This window comes from Dromiciops gliroides, chromosome 2, assembly GCF_019393635.1.
Source record: "Dromiciops gliroides isolate mDroGli1 chromosome 2, mDroGli1.pri, whole genome shotgun sequence".
In the NCBI taxonomy this organism is placed as follows: domain Eukaryota; kingdom Metazoa; phylum Chordata; class Mammalia; order Microbiotheria; family Microbiotheriidae; genus Dromiciops; species Dromiciops gliroides.
The window spans coordinates 198,044,862-198,066,168 of NC_057862.1; the positions used below are offsets into that span (position 1 = coordinate 198,044,862).

The window sequence follows — 21,307 nt, forward strand, 5'->3', positions numbered from 1 at the left end:
TGAAAAAAAAAAAAACCAAAACCAACAAAACAAACAAACAAAAGAGTGTTTCCTCTCTGACTTCCTTGCTGCCCCTCTTCCTTAAGATAATAGGATTTAGAGCTAGAACAAGGGATCTTAGAGATCAGCAATGGTCTGGGGGGAAAGAGTTCTCCCTCTGCCACTTATATTTGTGTGATCCTGGGCAAATCATTTCATTTCTCTGGCCCTCGGCTTCCTCATCTGCAAAATGAAGGCATTGCTCTAAATTTGTTTCTATGTTGTACAACTAGGTGGCGCTGCAGGGGAAAGTCATTTTCCTGAATTCTAACCTGGCCACAGACACTTCCTACCTGTGTGACCCTGGGCAAGTCACTTAACCCTTATTTGCTTCAGCTTTCTCATCTGCAAACTGAGCTAGAGAGGAAATGGCAAACTGCTCTAATATATATTTTGGTGGGGCAATGAAGGTTAAGTGACTTGCCCAGACTCACACAGCTAATAAGTGTCTGAGGCCGTTATTTGAACTCCGATTTTCCTGAATCCAGGGCCAGTACTTTATTCACTGCGCCACCTAGCTGCCCCTGTAATATATTTTCCAAGAAAACCCCAAATGGGGTCACGAAGAGTCAGATACCACTGAAAACAACTGAACAACAATTACAACCACAAAATGTTGTGCAGTGGGCACTTCTGGATCTAAATCTGAGTCTATTATTTCATAAAGGACCCTTTCAGCTCTAAATCCTATGATCCAGCCCAACTTCCCCACCTTCACCTTCCCTTATTTTACAAATTAGGAAACTTCATCTCAGAGGTGTTAAGAGACCTGTCCTAAACTTTTTAGCTACTCATTGGAATCTCTGTAGGTAATTTTTTTTTAAATGGAGGTTTCTCTAAAATTAAAAAAAAAATACTGCAAGGAAAATGTCACCGACCTTGCCTGTACCTGCAGTTCTACCTCCTTGCCTTTGAGAATGGTCTACTGGAAAGCCAAATCCAGTCTCCCAGGGAAAACTGTGGAGTTTATGGTGTGGGTGAGATCACTCGCAAGGAATGATGGTGATTCACGTGACCATTCTCGGTTCCCATACAAAAGGGCACTGACAGAGGCAAATAGGCCTGTCTGCACCCAGCTCTCAGCCTCACCTGTAGAGAGGTAGCTGTGGACCCACAGGGCTGTCACTGCTTTTGGCAATGAAGCCCTTTGTAGGAATACTGCTTCTTACCACCTGTGAAAACTTGGGCAAACTGCTTTTATTTATTTTATTTTTTTTTAGTGAGGCAATTGGGGTTAAGTGACTTGCCCAGGGTCACACAACTAGTAAGTGTTAAACATCTGAGGCTGGATTTGAACCCAGGTACTCCTGACTCCAGGGCCGGTGCTCTATCCACTGTGCCACCTAGCTGCCCCAGCAAACTGCTTTTTAAACTCATATGTAGCCTCTTGCGCATTCTATGGGGTTTGGCTCCCTGGTTCCCTTTATTCTCTCAGGGGAATTTCATAAAATAGATTATTATTCACACTTGCAGTTGAGCTGAATCCACTTTTTTTTCTTTTCTTTCTCTCTTATTTTGTCCTGCTTCTCCTATTTGTCCCTAGTTAATGTGGGAGGCCTTGATAATGTCCTGTAATAATGCCACATCAGGGTGAGGCACCTTGGACAAAATAAATTAATCCCCATGAATACTAACTACAGTTGATATTTGGGGATCTTCCCTTTAGATCAAACCTTGTGTTGAGTGACTGCCTATAATTACAGAAATTATACTTATTCCTAATCTGCAATCTATTTCTTAGAAGTTAGTTTAAATATATAGTTATATGGGGACAGCTAGGTGGTGCAGTGGATAAAGCACCAGCCCTGGATTCAGGAGGATCTGAGTTCAAATCCGGCCTCAGATATGTGACACTTACTAGCTGTGTGACCCTGGGCAAGTCACTTAACCCTTATTGCCCTGCAGTGTATATATCTATGTTATGTAATATACATATTTATATACATATAAATGGCTATACACATATATCAATTACAATGTCAAAAGGGTAGCAAAGTGGATTCAGACATCATCAGAGTCAATTTCACTGACATCATCATAGTGGGACCAGCTCTGGGAACACTTTAACGAAAATGACTGTCATGCACATTTCTTAGACATCAGCAGCTGTTGCTCTGGCCTAACAGAGTGTAAAAGAGAAAAACTGATTTGGCAGCCTTTGCAGTAATGTAACAAAGCATGACTCAATGGATCTTTTCCCCCATCCTTTCCTAGGCATATGGATTTTAAAAACCTGTATACCTCTAAACACTTCAGAAAAAAACCCCAAGAAATTAAGAAAAGATAAAACTGGTGGTTTAAAATGATAGTCGCAATAACACATAACAACTTGCCAATCTGTCCTATTATTCTACAGAATCTGTGTAGGATCTGTCTCCAACATTTGAATTTGCTACTTAAACTAACAGCATCATTTACAAAGGAAAGGACTGATGGAAGGAAACATCTTTCTTGTTCCTATCTGACAATCCTCATTGGTTCCACATCAGTCAGGAATTCAACGTGATACCATCTCTTCCTCCTCTAATAATTTTCAAAAAAATATTGATGAGGATGGAATTAAAGAGAGATTGCTTAGACATTTGGGATGATTCCTCAAAAAAAAAAAAAAAGAACAAATGCTTTATGAAGCCTAACTGGGATCTGCTGGAGCCTCATTTCCTTTCATTTAATTTCATTGATGAACCCCTAAGAGCCCTGAAGTGGTCACTGAAGAAGATAGGAGGGCTATCCCTCAATTACTTACTTAGGATTGCGATTTTTCTCTAAGCTTTTATTTTATTATAGTCAAATAGCTAACATTTACATAGTGCTTTAAGATTAACAAGGTACTTTACATACATTACTTCATCGATCTATCCCCAAATCTTTTTTTAGGATTTTTCCCCCCTAGCCCTGAGCATTAGTATCTGAGACTTAACATATTCATCTAATATTCATATGACCTCAATCTTCTCTTTGATTTTTGTGCCCCACATACCCCGATGATCATATATGTAAAGGAGCCCCAGAAGGTGGTGTAGACCATTTTGCTGCTTTATATTTCCCTATTCTATTCAATCAATGCTGCTTAATAAAGACTTAGGCTCTACTTCTTGTCTTTACCTATTCGTTTAACAGTTTCCACCAAAGATGCTGAATGTGGCTCAGTCAGATGAAGGCAACGGTGTACATGCATCCCATATTTTACTGGGCAGCCATCTACTTTAAGGTGCAATATCCAGAAACATGTTTTGTCTAAAAACTAGCCTTGCCTATGCAGGAGATGCCAAATACCATAACGTGTCCACATAACTATTTTATTTAGCAGAAGTCTCAACAATTTGACACCGATTTAGGGTAAATATAGACCTGATGACTATAGCTGAAAAGCAGTGGAATAAAATGCTTTTAAGGAGAAACTAGCACAGGGTTAAAGCCAAATTTTTCTTGAACAGATGATATTTCAGATGGCCACACTATTCCAGATGCATCAATTTCCTTGAAAATCCAATCCATATATGTGCATATGCTGTGCTGGCAGGAGGACTGAGTGAAATGGCCAAAACCCAAGAGCTAATATTCTTTTGGCCAGAATAATGCAATTATTATTTTCCTAGCTATCAGTCTAAGCATACAGAGCCATCTGTTATGCAAAGCAAACATACACATCTCAATTACAGAAAATGCAGTTGCCTTGACAGAATTTGGATTACACCACTAACCAGGGCTGTAAAATTTGTTTTAAGCGACTGTATAATGGATGCCTTTCAGGAGTTCCATAATTAGCATTTACCTGCTTAAGCTAATTATTCATCCTTCTTCTTTACTGGCTTATTAAACTTTGTTGGATACTATGCATAAAACAGATTAATACAAGCGTAATATAATCATAAACACCCCAGTTCTGGAGCTTGACAGTGTTAGCAAGATGGTGGCGCACCAGTTTCAAAATCTGAGAGCCTTGATACTGAGTCCCAAACAGATTAGGGCAAGGATTAAAGCCTATTACAAAACTAGGGGCTTTAATGAGATACAAGAATACTAATATTGAGTTAACAATAGCTCAGTTTCTATTTCTATCCTTTGGCTTGCTAAATCCTGAAGAAAATATCATCGCTTGCACAGATATAGGAGGAGGTAAAAAGACACTTCCTGATTCTAACCAAATCACAAACTTTCCTCCTCCTACCTCACCTCCCACCCAAATATCAAATATGCTTCTCCTTTATTTTGAAATGTCTTTCTTGATTTATCTATTACACAGCAAATTCCCTGGCAACCAAGAGGTTCCAACCATGCTGGTAACCTCCTTAAAATGGTGCCAACTTTCAGGAGCAATGAGTCTGGGGTGCGCCACGGTTTAAGAAGAGAGAGACAAACCTTATCTCCATCTCTATCTCCACGGGGCAAAGAGGGCTAGAAGTAGATGATCGAACTTGGCAGATCATTACACAAACCTGCAAGTGTGTGTGTGTGTGTGTGTGTGTGCCTGTGCATGTTTGCACATACACACACCATCTCCCCCTTTGGTTGTGACTCCGTAATGCCAAGCATCGAAATAAAAAGGGCCAAATTCAGCCAATCACCCTGACACTTCCAAATATCCAGATGTTTGGCATTGCAATAGATAAAACATCCAGATAATTAGCTTAATTTTTCACTTTTTGTCAGGACATTTTGGCATTCTGTTGGCACAGCCTGTATTCCTCACTTAAATCATACTAAATTTCAAGTTTTTTCATGATAAAGATGAAGAAACAGCAAATGTACAGGGGCTTACCCCCCTCCACTGCTGCCCTGCCCCCACTATTATTTCCTTTTCTTTTAACCTCTGACAAACGTGTTAGTAATTAAATGGCAAAAACAAAATAAATAACCATCTTATTTTATCAAATTGTCTTTCAGCATTAAGGAACATTTGCAAAGGCAGCAAAATATGTCCTTGCTGAAACCCTCCCCACAACACATTTTAATGGTCTCTTTCAGCATTTCTTGACTCCAAATGACTCTCTGTCATTGTGTCAGCTCCCAGGATAATGCAGGGTACTCCATAAACATCCAGTAATAGGACACAAGGGAAGCACTATTAGTGTGTCCCTCTCCTACTGGGCACAGAGGTTTCAAAGTTCAAAACAACTGAGGGAAGAAACTCCATTTGTTCTCAATAAATTAATAATGATTCTTTGGGGTAAGGGGGCACTCGGGGGAAAGTTTTCAAGCCCAAGTTTATTTCAGAACAGTCAATCCTGACACCCGGGCTTCTCAATGAGCACGCAGGAAGAGTTGGGAGATGCCATTAAATTATACATTTGATAATTCATGCAAAGCAGACTATTCCTTGAAGAATGAAAAAAGCCTAAGAGTGAGGCCATTCACACCATCACCTTTCAGAAGCTATTTTTGTTTTACTTACTTGGGAGAGGCCAAGGTAGATGGAGACAGTTTCTGAAATGTACAAAAATTTTCCTTCTTGATTTAGTGCAAATACAAATCCATCCAGGGACTGCAGAAGAAGAAAGAAAAAAAAAGACAGGTATAAATTGACTGATAAATAGAGAAGATACTGCTGATATTTAGCAAAGGGTCATATTGGTTGCAGACTAAGACAAAAGCATGATGCGCTGATTTCACAACATCTCTTTCTGTTCTCAGTAACTTTTGGCATTGCATGGACTTTGAAGGAACAAAGTGCCTAAATTTCCTATAAAAATGCCTTTATTAGGTTGAGGGAGAGGCTTTTTACATCTTTGGCATGCTGATCATGAGATATTTTGCAATGTATAAAAACGAGAAAGTCCAGATGCTATGAAATATTTCCCTTGCATTTTGGGATTTCATTGTTATTCGAATTGAAAATCGCCAAACTCTCTGTTTGCCAACTTTAAGAGGAATGGTAATCGTCATAAGGGGAGGCTTGAGCAAGAGGAGAAAAAAGAAAATAACCAAATAAAGGATGACTATATGTAGAGAAAGTCAGATGTCCACTTGAACCACTCTGTATCTCAATAATTTGTTAATTAATAGAGGATTATGGGGCAGCTAGGTTGGTGCAGTGGATAGAGCACTGGTCCTGGATTCAGGAGTACCTGAGTTCAAATCCAGCCTCAGACACTTGACACTTACTAGCTGTGTGACCCTGGGCAAGTCACTTAACCCCCATTGCCCCACAAAAAAAAATTAATAGAGGATTATGTGCCATTTCTTCATGTTCCTATAACTAACAAACCAAGTCAACAGATTAGGGGCCAATATACTGATGGGTGACTCCTTCACAATCTTGCCAATTTTATTATTTACATGCAAAACTCTACATTAATGTTGAGATCCACGTTTCATTACAACTCCTTAAATGGGAATAGGCCTGGAAGTGGCGGGTGGGGGGGGGAAGGGAGTGGGGTAAGGGCAAGACACTACACATTAATCTGTAAGTCCTGAAACCTCACTGCAGTTTCCAAATGAAGGGATGCATTTTCAATTTGATGAATGGTATAAATCACTGTGGACTCAGATGGGAATATACCACTAAAATTGAGAATAAACTTGCTTTAAATTCTTGCACTGCAAGTAGGTGCTAGTTTATGCTCGAAATCACTTCCGCACCCCCTCATTTTGTGTTATTTCTCTAACAAGGTACCATAGAAGTGAATATCCTCTACTTTGCCTTGGGAAAAAATAATTACGAAGTTATAAAGGTTGGTCATATTAATGAGGTTGTGAATCTGAAAATATTTGGCATACCACATTGGCCAGGAGACACATGGAAACCCACATCTAGGGAGATTGAAAGGATTTTTTTTTTTAGTAAGGGGAAGATGACAGAAGTATATGCAAAATTGGAAAGAAATATACTCTTCCCTAAATCCCTGTCATAATTTTAGCCTCTTAAAAATACTGAATGGTATTTTCCAAGCAGCTTTTGCTTCCTTTGCCTCCAGATTAATTTCTACCATGCTGCTGGTCCCCATCTCTGGTTTACTAGGTGGGAGAAACGTTTCAAAGTCTGCCTGGAGGGGTGGAGAGTACCAAAAAATAAGCCACATGAAGAACAATTACTTGACAAAGAAGGTCTATCTAAAAACAAAGACTTCCTAATTTATGTTTATAAAGTTATAAAATACAAATCTACCTAGACTTTCCTTGGTACACCATTTATACTGTTAAAACAGCTTATACCTTCTTAGAAAAATCATACTTTTCAAGTGATTAGTATGGAAAGAGCACTGATTGGAATCAGAAAACGTGGCTTCAAAATCTACCTCTAATGATTACTACATGTATGACCTTGAGCAGGTCTCTTAACTTCCCTAAGCTTCAGTTCCCTCATCTGCAAAATGAGGCTGGCGGACTAGATAGCTTTGGAAATGCCTTTCAACTTTATATTTATGATGTTATGCTTCTATCTATCAAATCTAGTATCAGTAATAGGAGACAAATCCAGGACATGATAATGAGATAATCCATATGCATTCATACTCTTAAGGGCCAAATGAAGAAGGCTTTTTTTTTCTTGTGTTCAAAAAGAAATGCCATATGAGTCTTGGCCACCAGAGCCAGAAAAAAGAAATACTAAAAGGAAAAATACCCAAACCTATTAAAAGGAAACCATTTAAAAAGTGGCCAGCCTTGGGGGCAGCTAGGTGGTGCAGTGGCCCTGGATTCAGGGGGACCTAAGTTCAAATTCAGCCTCAGATACTTGACACTTACTAGCTATGTGACTCTAGACAAGTCACTTAACCCTCACTGCCCCACAAAAACAAAACAAAAAAACAAAAAAGTCTTCCAGTTTGGTGAAAACATGGGTCACAGATTGTTCAGATATTGCCTAGATTGCTTGACTGGATTTTTCCCATTTTAAAATGAAATGTTTTTCTTTTTTTAGTTGTTGTTGTTGTTCAGTCATTTTATGGTTGTGTCTGACTCTTCATGACCCCATTTGGGGTTTTCTTGGCAAAGATACTGGAGTGGTTTGCCATTTCCTTCTCCAGCTCATTTTATGAGGAAACTGAGGCAAACAGGATTTAGTGACTTGCCCAGGGTCACACAGAAGGCATTTTACAGATAAGATGCATCTTGAATTGAATTTCTATATCTCAAGTTTGAGTACCTTCAAAGTAATAATAATGATAACGACCATAATTACAACCATTATATCATGTTTAATAATCAGTATTTACATAAAGCTTCAAGATGTACAAATATCTTTCATATCTGATCCTCACAACAACCCTGGAAGGGAGGTACTATTATTATCTCCATTTTACTAATGAGGAAACTGAGGCAAATAGAGCTTAAGTGATTTGTCCAGGGTCACACAGCTAGTAAATGCTTGAGACAGGATCCCAAATCAGGTCTTCCTGACTCCAGGCCCAGTGATCCAGTCATTGTGCTACTTAGCTTAACAACTCTAGAGAAAGAGTTGATGGGTTCATGAATTTAGAGGAAGAGGTAACCTTAGAAACGTAGTCTGACCTCTTCATCTTATAGATGAACTGAAGCCCAAAGAGGCTAAGAGATTTTCCCCAAATTATGCAGATAGTAAACAGCTGAGCCAACATTTGAACTCAGTCCCTCTGACTTCAGATGCTGTTTCCACTGAGCCATGCTGCTTACACTGCCAGGTTTTTCCATTTAGTTTTATTTTGTTTTTGCGCGTTAATGAGGGTTAAGTGACTTGCTAGTACTCATCAAGTGTCTGAGGGCGGATTTGAACTCAGGTCCTCCTGAATCCAGGGTTGATGCTTTATCCACTGCGCCACCTAGCTGCCCCTGCCACGTTGTTTCTCTATTTTGGAAATAAGCATGAGGATAATTACTGTCACCCCACCCCCACCCCCAGCCCCATGCCAGTTTTTTTGGGGGCAGAGGTATAACATGTTGAGTAGATCCTTGGAGAAGTTCCAGAAGGCCTTCAAAGCTGGCTGGAATTTGGATGTCTCTGATCTCAAGAGGGTAGGTGGGGGGAGAAAATATTTTCATCAGTTAGACTCAGGAACCAAATGTGATTAATCTGAACGTTCTCTGGCATTAATTTTTTTTTTTGATTTGAGAAAGCCATTATGTACTGTGCAGTTTCAATCACTGCAGGCTACTTTTTAATTTTTTTTTAAACTGCCCACTGTTTTCAACAGGCGCCAATTAAGATTCTGGGGTCAAAGGGTTAATTACATCTTCTTACCCACTATGTAGAATTTTCTGATTATTAACCAAGGTTGGATTAAGATGAAAAAGAACCAACACAAATGTTAATGCTTGTCCCTCCTCCAGAAGATTTATTATAATACCATGCTGAAATCTATATGCTTTCCTCAAAGCAGTTGGAGAACAAAAAATCTTAGCAGAAATGGTAAAACGGACGTTTTAAAGGCATACAGTATCTGATTTATCAAAACAGTTTTTTTATTAGTAAAAAATAGTCTTAAGCTATTCAGAGAGAGCTGATAGATGTTCTTTGTCACATCCCAGTAAGAGTATGTGGTGTCCACACTGGAAATGAGGTTGAGATGCAGATATCATTGGCTATAAGACCTCTTGATAATGTCAGTAATTATAATTTTTATCCCCTGACATCAGTGTAACATACAAAATGTAAGGCAACATTTCTTAACCTCTTCCCTCCACCACAACACCTCTGCACACACACATATACACCACCCCAGAATAGCTGAGTGCCTCTAACTATATCTGTCAGATAAGGGGTTATTTCCTCAAAGTGTATGACTTATTGTACCATTCTGATTAAAGGTATACTGATGTTCAATGCATTGCTTAATGCATTGTGCTAAATGGTTTTTATTTGTCAGAGTTTGACCCAGCTATTTTTGTATTTTCCCTACAGCCAAATTTCACACAGCGAAATTTTACTCAAGTGCCCTTAAAGGGGGAAGGATCCCTTCCTATCCAACTATCCCTGAAATCCCCTAATTCCTTCTAGTGTATTCCAATGCAGGGGGAAAAAATCCTGTTCCTGTGACCTAACTCCAGTTATAGTGAAGAATTACCAGTAGGCTAGGTTATTTTAATGACAGATTATTTTAAACTAAGCCTTCACCATCTGTTCCACCCCCTAATTATGAATGCAAAAAGAACATATTTCACAATTACATCAGTAAAAAAGTAAGATATACGTGATTTAAATGCATGCATGTGTTCTTTGTCCAATGCACCATGCATCTGTGATGTTCTTCTTATAATTTAGCCTCATAGTTGTCAGGGATTGGGGGGAGTGGGGGGAGGGAATGCCCATCCATGATAAAGTAGATTCACTGATATACTCAACTTTTTCCCTGGCAAACACATCTTCTTAATTAGAGTTTTTCAGTGTTACGACATAATGATATTATGACAAGAGCTGAGCATTAATTTGAGGATGGTGTCTATCATCCAGCAGATATGGAGTATTAGAAAACTGTTACAATGTTTTTTGCTATCATTAAGGCAAGGCAGTGTGGTGTAGTGGATAGAGGTCCAGCCTTTGAGCCAGGAAGACATGGATTCAGGTTTGGCCTCAGGCACATCATATAGCTGTATGACTATGGACATATTACTTAACCTCTTGGTGTTTCCAGGAACCTATAAAGGAGGTGTCCATCTGTATCAGTAGAAGGAACTTACATACTGGGAGTTCCTCCATGCTGATTTAATCAGAAGTCCAGAACAACAACAAACATAGAGAGGCATGATCCAAAAAAGGGTTGGTAGGTAGAACAGTGGGTAAAGCACCGAGCTTGGAGTCAGGAAGACCTTTCTTCTTGATTTCACATCCGGCCTTAGACAATTACTAGCTGTGTGACCTTGGGCAAGTCACTTAAACTCTGCCTCAGTTTCCTCATCTGTAAAATGATCTGGAGAAGGAAATGGCAATCCACTCCAGTATCTTTGCCAAGAAAACCCCAAATGGGTCCACAAAGAGTTAGACACAACTGAATATGACTGAACAAACAACATGATCCAAAAATCTTTTGAGCCAACTGAGCTAAAGGTTATCATCAGAAATATATTCTACCAGACAGCTCCCTTGGGTTTTATAAAAGAGGGTAGAAGAGTTTGGGAATACAGGAAGGGAATAAGCATTTACTAAGTACTTACTATGTGAAAAGAGCTTTACAGTTATCACACTTGCTCCTCACAACCACCCTAAAGGTAAGTGCTATTATGATTCCCATAACTGAGGAGATTGGGGCAGACAGAGGCTAAGTGACTTGCTGATGTTGGATTTGAACTCATTTCTTCCTGACTCCAGGCTTAGTGTTCTATCCACTGTGCCCCCTAGTTGCCTCTATCCCAAGCCTGAAGAACACAAAACATCACTGGTCTGCATGGCAAAGATAGTGCTGAAATATTCATTCTATAATATGTTTTAACAACAGATAAAAGAGATGTGGCTAGGGAGAAGTTCCCCGGGTTTCATGAGGATGAACTACAGCAATCCTTTGAGAGACCCCTTTGAGATATCATGAACATCCCATTGTAGCTTTTAGGAGGTAATGGTAGGCTGCTGATATAAGTCTGCACTCCTGGAAACTTCAAGAAGATAGTGGCTTTCACAAGGAGCTAGTAGAGACTGGACCCCAAATGAGTTGGCTTGGGGTTGGGGGTTCCCAAATTATGTTTTTATGGACTGGGCTTTAACAATAAAGTAATGTGCAAAAATGAAAGCTGCATTTTTGGAAATAAGAATACAAAAAGCACATATGTTTCTCAAAGCAGATGAGAGCTGATATCAAAAGGCCTGGCCTTTTATTTAATCCTTAGGAATCCCTACAAACATTGTTTCCCATATCACTTTTCTTCCCTGCCTGATAAGCCAAGTATGCAAAGGATTGTAATTTCATATTTTAATGCACAAAGCAGCTACCTAGAAATGTTGACCAAGTTTGGTGTTCTCTGGAGCAAACCCTGCCTAATCACATAACCAAACAGTCCTAACTTGGATTCACGGATCCCACTTTCCCATTAATAAAGAATGGCGGGGCAGCTAGATGGCACAGTGGATAGAGCGCTGGCCCTGGAGTCAGGAGTACCTGAGTTCAGATCCGGTCTCAGATACTTAATACTTAACTAGCTGTGTGACCCTGGGCAAGTCACTTGACCCCAATTGCCTCACTAAAAAAAATAAAAAAAAAAAAGAATGGCTACTCTTATTAGGAGGCTAAGGTAGGGAACTATAAAAATCTCAAGCCATCTTTTACTGTTTCAAAACAAACAAAAAAGAATTAACCGATGGATGGATGGATGGATGGATGGATAGATAGATGGGTAGATAGATAGATAGATAGATGGGTAGATAGATAGATAGATAGATAGATAGATAGATAGATAGATAGATAGATGAATGAACAAACGAATTAACCAATAAAACAATTAACTTGTGGCAAAAACAGGAAGGCAGAGATAGACAGAAATGTATTCTCTTCTTGAATCAGGTGCTTGAATGATAGGGGTGCTGGTGAGATGGTGTAATGAGAAAATAGGAAAAACCAACCCAAACCAAGATGACTACTTTCCATGTTGCAAGATCTGTGTACCAAAGTATTGACCTTTCCTCTCTGGGATGCTAGTTCAACAGTGTCTTGAGTAATGTATATATTTTGGTTTTAGTATCAGACCAAATGGAAAACAGATTCCATTATAAAGATACTTTATGCAATATGGCTTAATTGTATATTTTTTAGCGCAGCTGGGATGGCCATACAGTTTCTCCCATTTGGGTATAAGTGATCAAGGGTATATAAAAACTAATAATGTTTCAGTAAAAGAATATTCTCACTTTGTTTGGCATGAGACAGAGGAACAAAAACTCAATACAGTTGATAAGACCACAAGTTAATATATGGATATGTGTTATCATCAATGGTTAAGTGGGCACTTGCAACAGGGTGTCCTATTTTGTTCTTTCGTCATCTTCAGTCATGTCTGACTCTTTTTGACCCAGTTGGGTCATTCTTTGCCATTTCCTTTTCTGGCTCATTTTATAGATGAGGAAACTGAGGCAAACAGGGTTAAGCTATATTCCTAGGGTCACAAGCTAGTAAGTGCATATGGTCGGCTTTGTACTCAGATCCTCCTGACTCTAGGTCCAGCCCTCTATCCACTGTGCCACCGAGCTGCCCCAGATGTCCTGTAAGCACATGAAGCTCAACATATTCAAAACGGAGTTCATTATCTCCAGCCCCTTTACATCCCCAAACCCTTCCTTCTCATTACTATGGTCCATAGCATTGAAGTCATTCGCTACATGACTGTCAGTTTCCCCACAGTCCCCCTACCTCTTAATCCCATTAAATGCAGAGCTTTATGGATTCTACTTCCACAATATCTCTTATACCTATCTTCTTTTCTTCACATACATGGCCACCACTCAAGTTCAGGTGTTCAACCACTTCCACGCAGCAAGTTGAAAAACTTCATAGTTATTCTCCCTGCTTCCAGTCTCTCCTGTCTTCTATCCATCCTCCACATAGCTGAAAAATCTTATTTCCTTAGGCAAAAGTCTGACCGTATCACTACTCTGCTCAAGACACAAACTCTTTTGTCATTTAAAGCCCTTCAAAACTGGGCTCCAATATGTCTTTGTGAACATATTGTACATTTCCTCCTTTATACACTACATTCCAGGCAAACTGGCCTACTTGCCATTCCCCGTACAAAACATTCCACCTCCCATCTCCCTCCGAGCCTTTGCAAGAGCTGTCCCCCAAGAAGGAAATGTACTCCCTCATTCCTTCTGTCTTGTAAAGTTTTTAACTTCCATTGGGGCTGAGCTTGAGTGCTGCCACCTACGTGAGGTCTATTTGTGAGTGTACACCCCCTCTCCCTGCTCAAGGAAATTACTATTTACTTTTCACATATTTTGCATGGACTTCTCTTTGTCCGTGTCTTCTCCTCCAAGTAGAAAGTAAAGTCTTTGAAGGAAAGGTCTTCTTAATTTTTGTCTTGGATCCCCAATATTTAGCATGGTGCCTAGCATATAGTAAAAAAAATTTTATTGAATTGAAGTGCTTTTTTCTAATTGTTTATCCTATATCCTTTGATCCTCAATCCCTAGGGCTCTGAGTTCTCTATTAAGTGAGTGGACAGATCGAAGATGATAACTCTATATTCTTAATATGGGGCGATTCTTAGCCATCTTCTCTGGCTAGTTCTTATTGTCTTTTAAGCTATTTGGAGTGAATAAAAACACACCACCCAGAGAAGAAAATAACAAAAGGATCTATATTAGCTTGTTTAGATAAAGATTCCCTCTAGCCTAGAAATAGCTTTAGAGGAGTTATTTTTGGCATATGCTACAAAATGCCTTATATAGTGCCCACTGTCCTCAAATTTAGACACTCTAATTCCTGTTATAAGAAAAAAAATTAAAATTAAGTGAGACATCTGGAATTTACAAAATCACCAAAATAGGAAATTAATAATTGATTTTGATAAAACTTAAAGTCTTGAGGTTAACAAATCTTCAAGCTGGAATGAAACTGATGTTAGAGGTCACACCTGCCTGAGAAATAGCATATTGTAGCTCCATTTGATTTTGTTCATTTATCCAGATGACAGGGAAAGGATCTAATCTAGCCTATTTGTATAGGCGCGTTTAGCAAAGTTAGAATGAATTTTGCTCCAAGGAAGATAAGGGAGTTTATAAGGAGAAAACATTTTTATGCCCTGTGGGGTGATACTATGGTAGCAAAAAATAGAGGGTAAGTTCTAGAATTCTGGACAAAATGGTAAGGGAGGATCATGGCATAAGGGAATGGCAAACCACTCCAAGTATCTTTGCCAAGAAAACCCCAAACGGGGCCACTAAGAGTTGGAAGAGAATAAACAACAACTATCTATCTTACCCCCATCTGAAAGTGCAGTGGCCACTCATGGACCTGATCTCAACCTGGAAGTCTTCACTTGCTCTATTTTTCCAACCTTGTTCAGTTCACCCTTATTTAGGTAGCTTGGTGGCCCTCTACTTTGGGAGATTATTGGTGCTCAATATAGTGGAGACACACAATCACCTTTAGCCCTACTGGGGCTCACAACCGCCCAGACTCAAGCTATCTACCAACCTCAATATCTCCAGCAACAGGAAATATAGGCAGGTACCACCATGCCTGGTAGGGTGACTCTTAAAAACATGCCTTTTACAAGAAAATAAAAATAAAACCAAAAGCTTTGCTCATCCATTCCTATTTGTAAAGAGTTTGTGTTATGAAAAGAAACAATGATTAAAGAACCCTGTAATGAATTTAGCATGTTAAAAGACCATTTAGAGAAATGAGATATTAATCTGCTGCATTCACATGAATTTCCATTCTAAAAACTATTAGTATGTCTAGAGGAAATTTTTTTTTAAATCTGTGGTCAGAAGAATCTGATTATTACAAATGTGGTTTAGAAATTCTAGTTCAAGGTAATGAATGGACCAAGGAAACTCTCAATTTTCATTTAAAGAAATGATTGAAAAAATAAAAGAAAGAAAAGAAATTATTGATGCCATTTTTTATTCCCTGTTTTATCTGTCATTCCCCTAATTAATGACTAATTTTTCCTGAATCCATATAAGCATATAAGTACCATGAACTTATAATAGAAAATAACATTTAATTCCAGAAATCCACAAAGCCAGGGAATGTTTTTTTTGAATTTCTCTCCCAAGTAATTGCTCAGTTCTTTTGTGGTCTACATTTGTAATGTTGATATCTCTATATTGGTTTTCTGTGTATTCCAAGTGCTTTGAGGCTGCCTTGCTTCACTGCCTTAGCTCCAGAGCTGATTCCATACAAAGCAGGGATACACATTTCTATGAAAATCAATTATTCTGATGGAATCTGAGGACTTGTCCTGAATGATTTCAAGATAAACAACTCAGTTTACCACCAGAGAATAGTGCTGCTCTGATGACCTTCTACTTTTATTTCTTGGCTGGATAAGGGGACAAGGTGAGAAGACCCTATATAGATAGGTTGTCAGCAGAACCTTATTCCCACTCCAGGATCTGAGGCAATGTTAGCTATGGCTTTTTCTCAACCTCATTCTTCCTCCCACTCTCTTCCATGATTAATAACTGAAAACCTGTGGTAAAGAAGACTCAGTTCTGCAGTTTGATAACACACCAACTTTCTTTTCTTTTTGTGTCTAGACCTGTAGACTCATTGGTAAAGGGAATGAAACTTTCTTTACCAGTAACAGGCTGGCCCCTGCTATGTAAATTCATACTATTAGAGAATTACCTGGGGGCACCAAGAGGCTAAACAACTTTTGATCCCATGGCCAAGATGTGCCAGAGACAAGATTTGAACTCAAGTCTTTTTGGCTCCAGGGACAATTTTCTATCCATTGTCCCAGGTTTTCCATGCAATTCACTGTCATTAACCTAAACATTGTGCTCTAATGCTGTAAGACAACTTCATTGAAGGAGTAGATGGCAAATGGTGACTCAGCATGTGAATTTTTTTAAACTATGAAACAGATAAACTCAACAATGAATAAAGTATATGCTAAATAAGCCCTGGTCTATTTTAGCTTAGAAAAAGGTTAAAGTATGTGTCTAGAGCTTAGCTTCTTAAACTGTTGGTCGGGAATCCATATGGTGTCATGTAATTGAATGTGGGGTTCACAAAAATTCGGCAACAGTAAAATATTATGTATACCTATTTTATATGCCTACATACCTGGGGTTGTGTAAAAATTTCTTGGGGGGGGGAGGGTCATAAGAGGAAAAAGTTTAAGAAGTCCTGAACTAAAGTATATAGCTGCTCCAACTGCAGGCTATAGAGAAAGGAAGCAATGAACAGAGGGAGAATTAGGTGTTAGCAATCTCTCCCTAGCTAAAGTATTGTTGTTTTTTAAGTAACTCTATTAAGAGAAACCTCCCCAGCTCACCCTACTGCTACTGCAGTTACAATAACTCCTGATGGGTAGTTTACCCATCCTCCATTGCCATTACCAGGTTGGGAATAACCATTTTAAGTCTTGGCTTTATAGATTATAAAGATACAGTAGGGGCAGCTAGTTGGCGCAGTGGATAGAGCACCCGCCCTGGAGTCAGGAGTACCTGAGTTCAAATCCGGCCTCAGACACGTAACACTTACTAGCTGTGTGACCCTGGGCAAGTCACTTAACCCCAATTGCCTCATTTTAAAAAAAAAGATACAGTAAACAAAAATCCAAGTAAGATTGAAGAGGTGTCATAGGACTTAAAGTAGGGAATGCAAGTGCTAGTTGAAGTGCAAAGAAACACTAAAATCATTTCACTGAATGTAAAATTAGAACTGCTCAGTGTGGCTGAAGTAGGTAAAGAACTTAGGTAAACTCCAAAAGTAATAGGCTTTGCTACCTTCACATCTTGCTGGGCAACCAAATCATATGGCAATATAATGTCAGTTTCCAGTATTTGGGGTGGCAATTTTTAAAAATCTTGCTCCTGATTCTTTCCTCCTTCCCTCCCTCCCTCTCTATCTTCACTTCTTACATCCTTTCTCCATTTTCTCTTTCTTCCTTTCCTTTCCTTTCCTTTCCTTTCCTTTCCTTTCCTTTCCTTTCCTTTCCTTTCCTTTCCTTTCCTTTCCTTTCCTTTCCTTTCCTTTCCTTTCCTTTCCTTTCCTTTCCTTTCCTTTCCTTTCCTTTCCTTTCCTTTCCTTTCCTTTCCTTTCCTTTCCTTTCCTTTCTTCCTTCCTTCCTTCATATCATGTCACCATGGTACATAGAAATTCTATCATGATACCTAGTACAAACAGCTATAATTATATGATTGCAAAATGTAACACCAGAGTTGAATCTTCCATATAAAACTACATGCATTAAGTTCCTTGCCGAACGTCTGAGGTTATATCTTTCCAGAGCATATTGGCTCTGGCTTCTGATGTCAATAGGAGAGGAGAGAAAGCTGTCCATCAGTCAGTCAATTATTAGTTGCCAGCAGGCTACTCCACCATCCTTTCTCTAAGTAGAGAATGAAATAATCCTCTAGATTGCTCTGCACCTTGTAGCTCCAGGGTGAAAGACAATGAAGAAAGATCATAGGATCACAGATTGGGGGATCATGGATGCAGAATAAGAATGGACCTTTTTTCCCCTGGGGCAATGAGGGTTAAGTGATTTGCCCAGGGTCACACAGCTAGTAAGTGTCTGAGGCCAGATTTGAATTCAGGTCCTCCTGAATCCAGGGCCCGTGTTTTATCCACTGCGCCACCTAGTTGCCCCAAGAATGGACCTTTGAGGCCATCTACTCTAACCCCTTCTTTTACAGTCAAGGATCTAAGACCCAGTCTTCCATGGTTTGCCTGAGGTCACAGATGTTCATAGAAGCATAGATTTAGAGTTAGAAGTTAAAGGGCATCTAGTTCAATTTCCTTATTTCACAGATGGAAAACTGATGTTGGGGGAATTAAATGATTCATCCAAAGTCACATAGCTAGGGAGACACAGAAACAGGTTTTGAGACAGAAGCCTTATCCAAGGTCCTCTGACTCCACAGGCAGTGTCTTTTCTCTAGCATACTGTGCTGCCTCCAATGAGTATGTTCAAGTTGTTTTGGTATCACAAAAAGTCCCTTAAAATCCCTAACATACTTTGAGGGGTATCATCCAGCTTGTAGTCCCCTCCAAATAAAATCTTGTCTCTCTCTACTGCTCTCTGGAAAAAAGATCATCTCCCACTGAAGGAAAAAAAAATCCCAGAAGGGTGTTTGTGTGTGTGTGTGTGTGTGTGTGTGTGTGTGTGTGTGTGTAATTATATTTTGGATCAGGTGTACTGTGTCACCAAAAAGCCTTCAGCTTCTCCCATTGACTTAAGATCATACATGGGGAAAAAATGGATCAAAACATATTTGATCAGGGCAGCTAGGTGGCCCAGTGGATAGAGCATCAGTCCTGGATTCAGGAGGACCTGAGTTCAAATTTGGCTTCAGACACTAAACAATTACTAGCTATGTGACCCTAGGCAAGTCAGTTAACTCCAATTGCCTCACCAAAACCAAAACAAAAAATCCCATATTTTATCATTTGTAAGCATTTAATTAGTCTTGATCCTGAATTTGGGCGAATTCTCAAAGAAAATTTGTTCAGCTTTATTATATTGATAAGGAAGCTCACTACTATTAATCAAGTTAAAGAGCAGCAATGATTTCCCACCAAAAAATCTTGCTTTCTTGAGGATGGAAGTATAGCCTATTCAGAAAGTATCTTATTCAGTTAAGAAAATGAAGACACGGGGCAGCTAGGTGGCGCAGTGGATAGAGCACCGGCTCTGGAGTCAGGAGTCCCTGAGTTCAAATCCGGCCTCAGACACTTAACACTTACTAGCTGTGTGACCCTGGGCAAGTCACTTAACCCCAATTGCCTCACTAAAAAAAAAAAAGAAAAAAAAAAAAGAAAATGAAGACACAAACAGAAGCAACATGATTACCCAAGGGTTTTGGGGAGACTACAACTTGGTACTCTAATTGTGAGTAAGGAACCCACAAGAATGAATCCATAGGACCACACATTACAAAAGTACCAAAATAACTAATGCAGTCTGCCATGTTGATAATCTATACATTAAGAAAAGTTAACTGGTCAGACTTGATGGTATTTAATTTCACAAAACAATGATCTATTTGCATATGCTTTTGTCTCCACTAGCCCATGATAAGATGGATAGAAATGGTTTGAAAACAGTTAAAACATACTGATGAATAAATGCTCCATTTGCAAGTACCTTGTGAGGTGTTACTGGAGACAATCAGGGCTCCCCAAATCAAATTGGGCCTGCATAATTTGCATTGGCTCCACTCACATTTGCCAATGTTGCTTTCTTTCCCAGTGATATGTGTTGTTAACACCCCCTAAGCCATTTTATTGGAAATGCAGACAACTGCTTCTTGAAGATATATATATATATATATATATTCCAATTTATAAAAAACAAAATGGAAATTAAAAGGTGAAACACATTAATTTTCTTATTAGGTTCCTAGTCTGATTTTCATTAGGTTCACTCTCTGACTTGTTTTAAGTCCTTAGAATCTATGCTAGTGCCCTTTTTTCCCCTCCATGGATGGACTAGCCTTTAGCATAATGTATCTAGAACAAAAAAGCAATTGAATTCTTAGCCATATTTGTGAATTTCTCCCTTCAATGATTAATTTGTTACCAAATGGCTCTTTTCTCTGTCCTAGAAAATGAAGATTTTCCTTTAAAAATATATTTTATTGATATCTTTTGTTTTTACATCACTTACATTTCCCACTCTATCTCTCCACTTTCCCCTCCCAAACAGTCATCCCATGTAATAAAGCATTTTTTAAAGAGAGAAGAAAAAAATCAGGAAAACTAACCAACATGGTAAGAAATACATCAACAAAGTCTGACAGTATATTTAATGTTCTACACTCATTGTCCCTCATTAATGGGAAAAAAGGTGGAAATATCTTTGGATGTTATGAATGAGATTTTTTTTAAGTGAAATAGTTCTTAACTTTTAAGTACTGTTAAATTTTTCTAGAAAATTATAAAGAGCCATTGTAAAAATATTCCCAGCCCTTCCCCATCTGACAAGGCTTTAAGAAAGCAGACTACTGTGATGTCAGATAAACCCCATTAAAATAGTTGGATTTTAATAAGAGCTTTTTCTCAGCATTGTTTCTCTCATTTCTTCTCTGTTGCTCATTTGTTATTCTCCCTCCTCTTCTGTTTTCCTCTTCTTCTTATTGTTGTTTTATAAACATCATATCATGCAGAACTCCTTTTAGGCTTACTTCCCCAACTTGGCACTTGAACTCACAGGTCCCCAGAGGCAAACTGGTTCTTCCAGAGTTGGAGAGAGTGAGGCTGAAAGGCTGAGGATTCTAATAATGTCACTCAAAAGCCCCCATCTAGTGTGTTCTGTATTATCAATCAGTAGTTTATAAACATTCTCCAACTCAGAGGTACACTCTCCTTTTGTACTGTAGGCCAGTATTCTCAGCAGCTGATTCCTGATTCTATATCCAACCTTGGACAATGACACATCTCTGATGTAATTTATAAAATTGCATTATGGGTATGTAATATCTTCTTCACTCACCAAGGCAACAAATAATGAACTCCAAGGCAGACTCCACATTTGTTCAGTTTTAGAAGAAAATATCTATGGAGTGTCTGGAGCTAGAAAAGATTTTAGCAGTTAACTAATCTAACCCTTAACTCAAGAAATTGAGGTAATGACTCGTTTCTATGACTTATCCAAGATTATATATGTGAACTAGTAGAGTCAGTATTTGAATTCAAGTCTTGACTCAAAATCCAGTGCTCTTTCCATAGGACCATGATGTCTCAATCAA

At 38.9% G+C, this 21,307-nt stretch overlaps 1 protein-coding gene across 1 annotated transcript in view; it reads right to left on the reverse strand.

Annotated features, from left to right (window-relative positions):
• Positions 1-21,307, reverse strand: part of NPAS3 (neuronal PAS domain protein 3) — a 1,138,615-nt gene that overhangs the window by 328,841 nt on the left and 788,467 nt on the right. Inside the window, 1 exon segment of the mRNA XM_043988462.1 lies at positions 5,435-5,524. Coding sequence (XP_043844397.1) covers positions 5,435-5,524 — 90 coding nt within the window.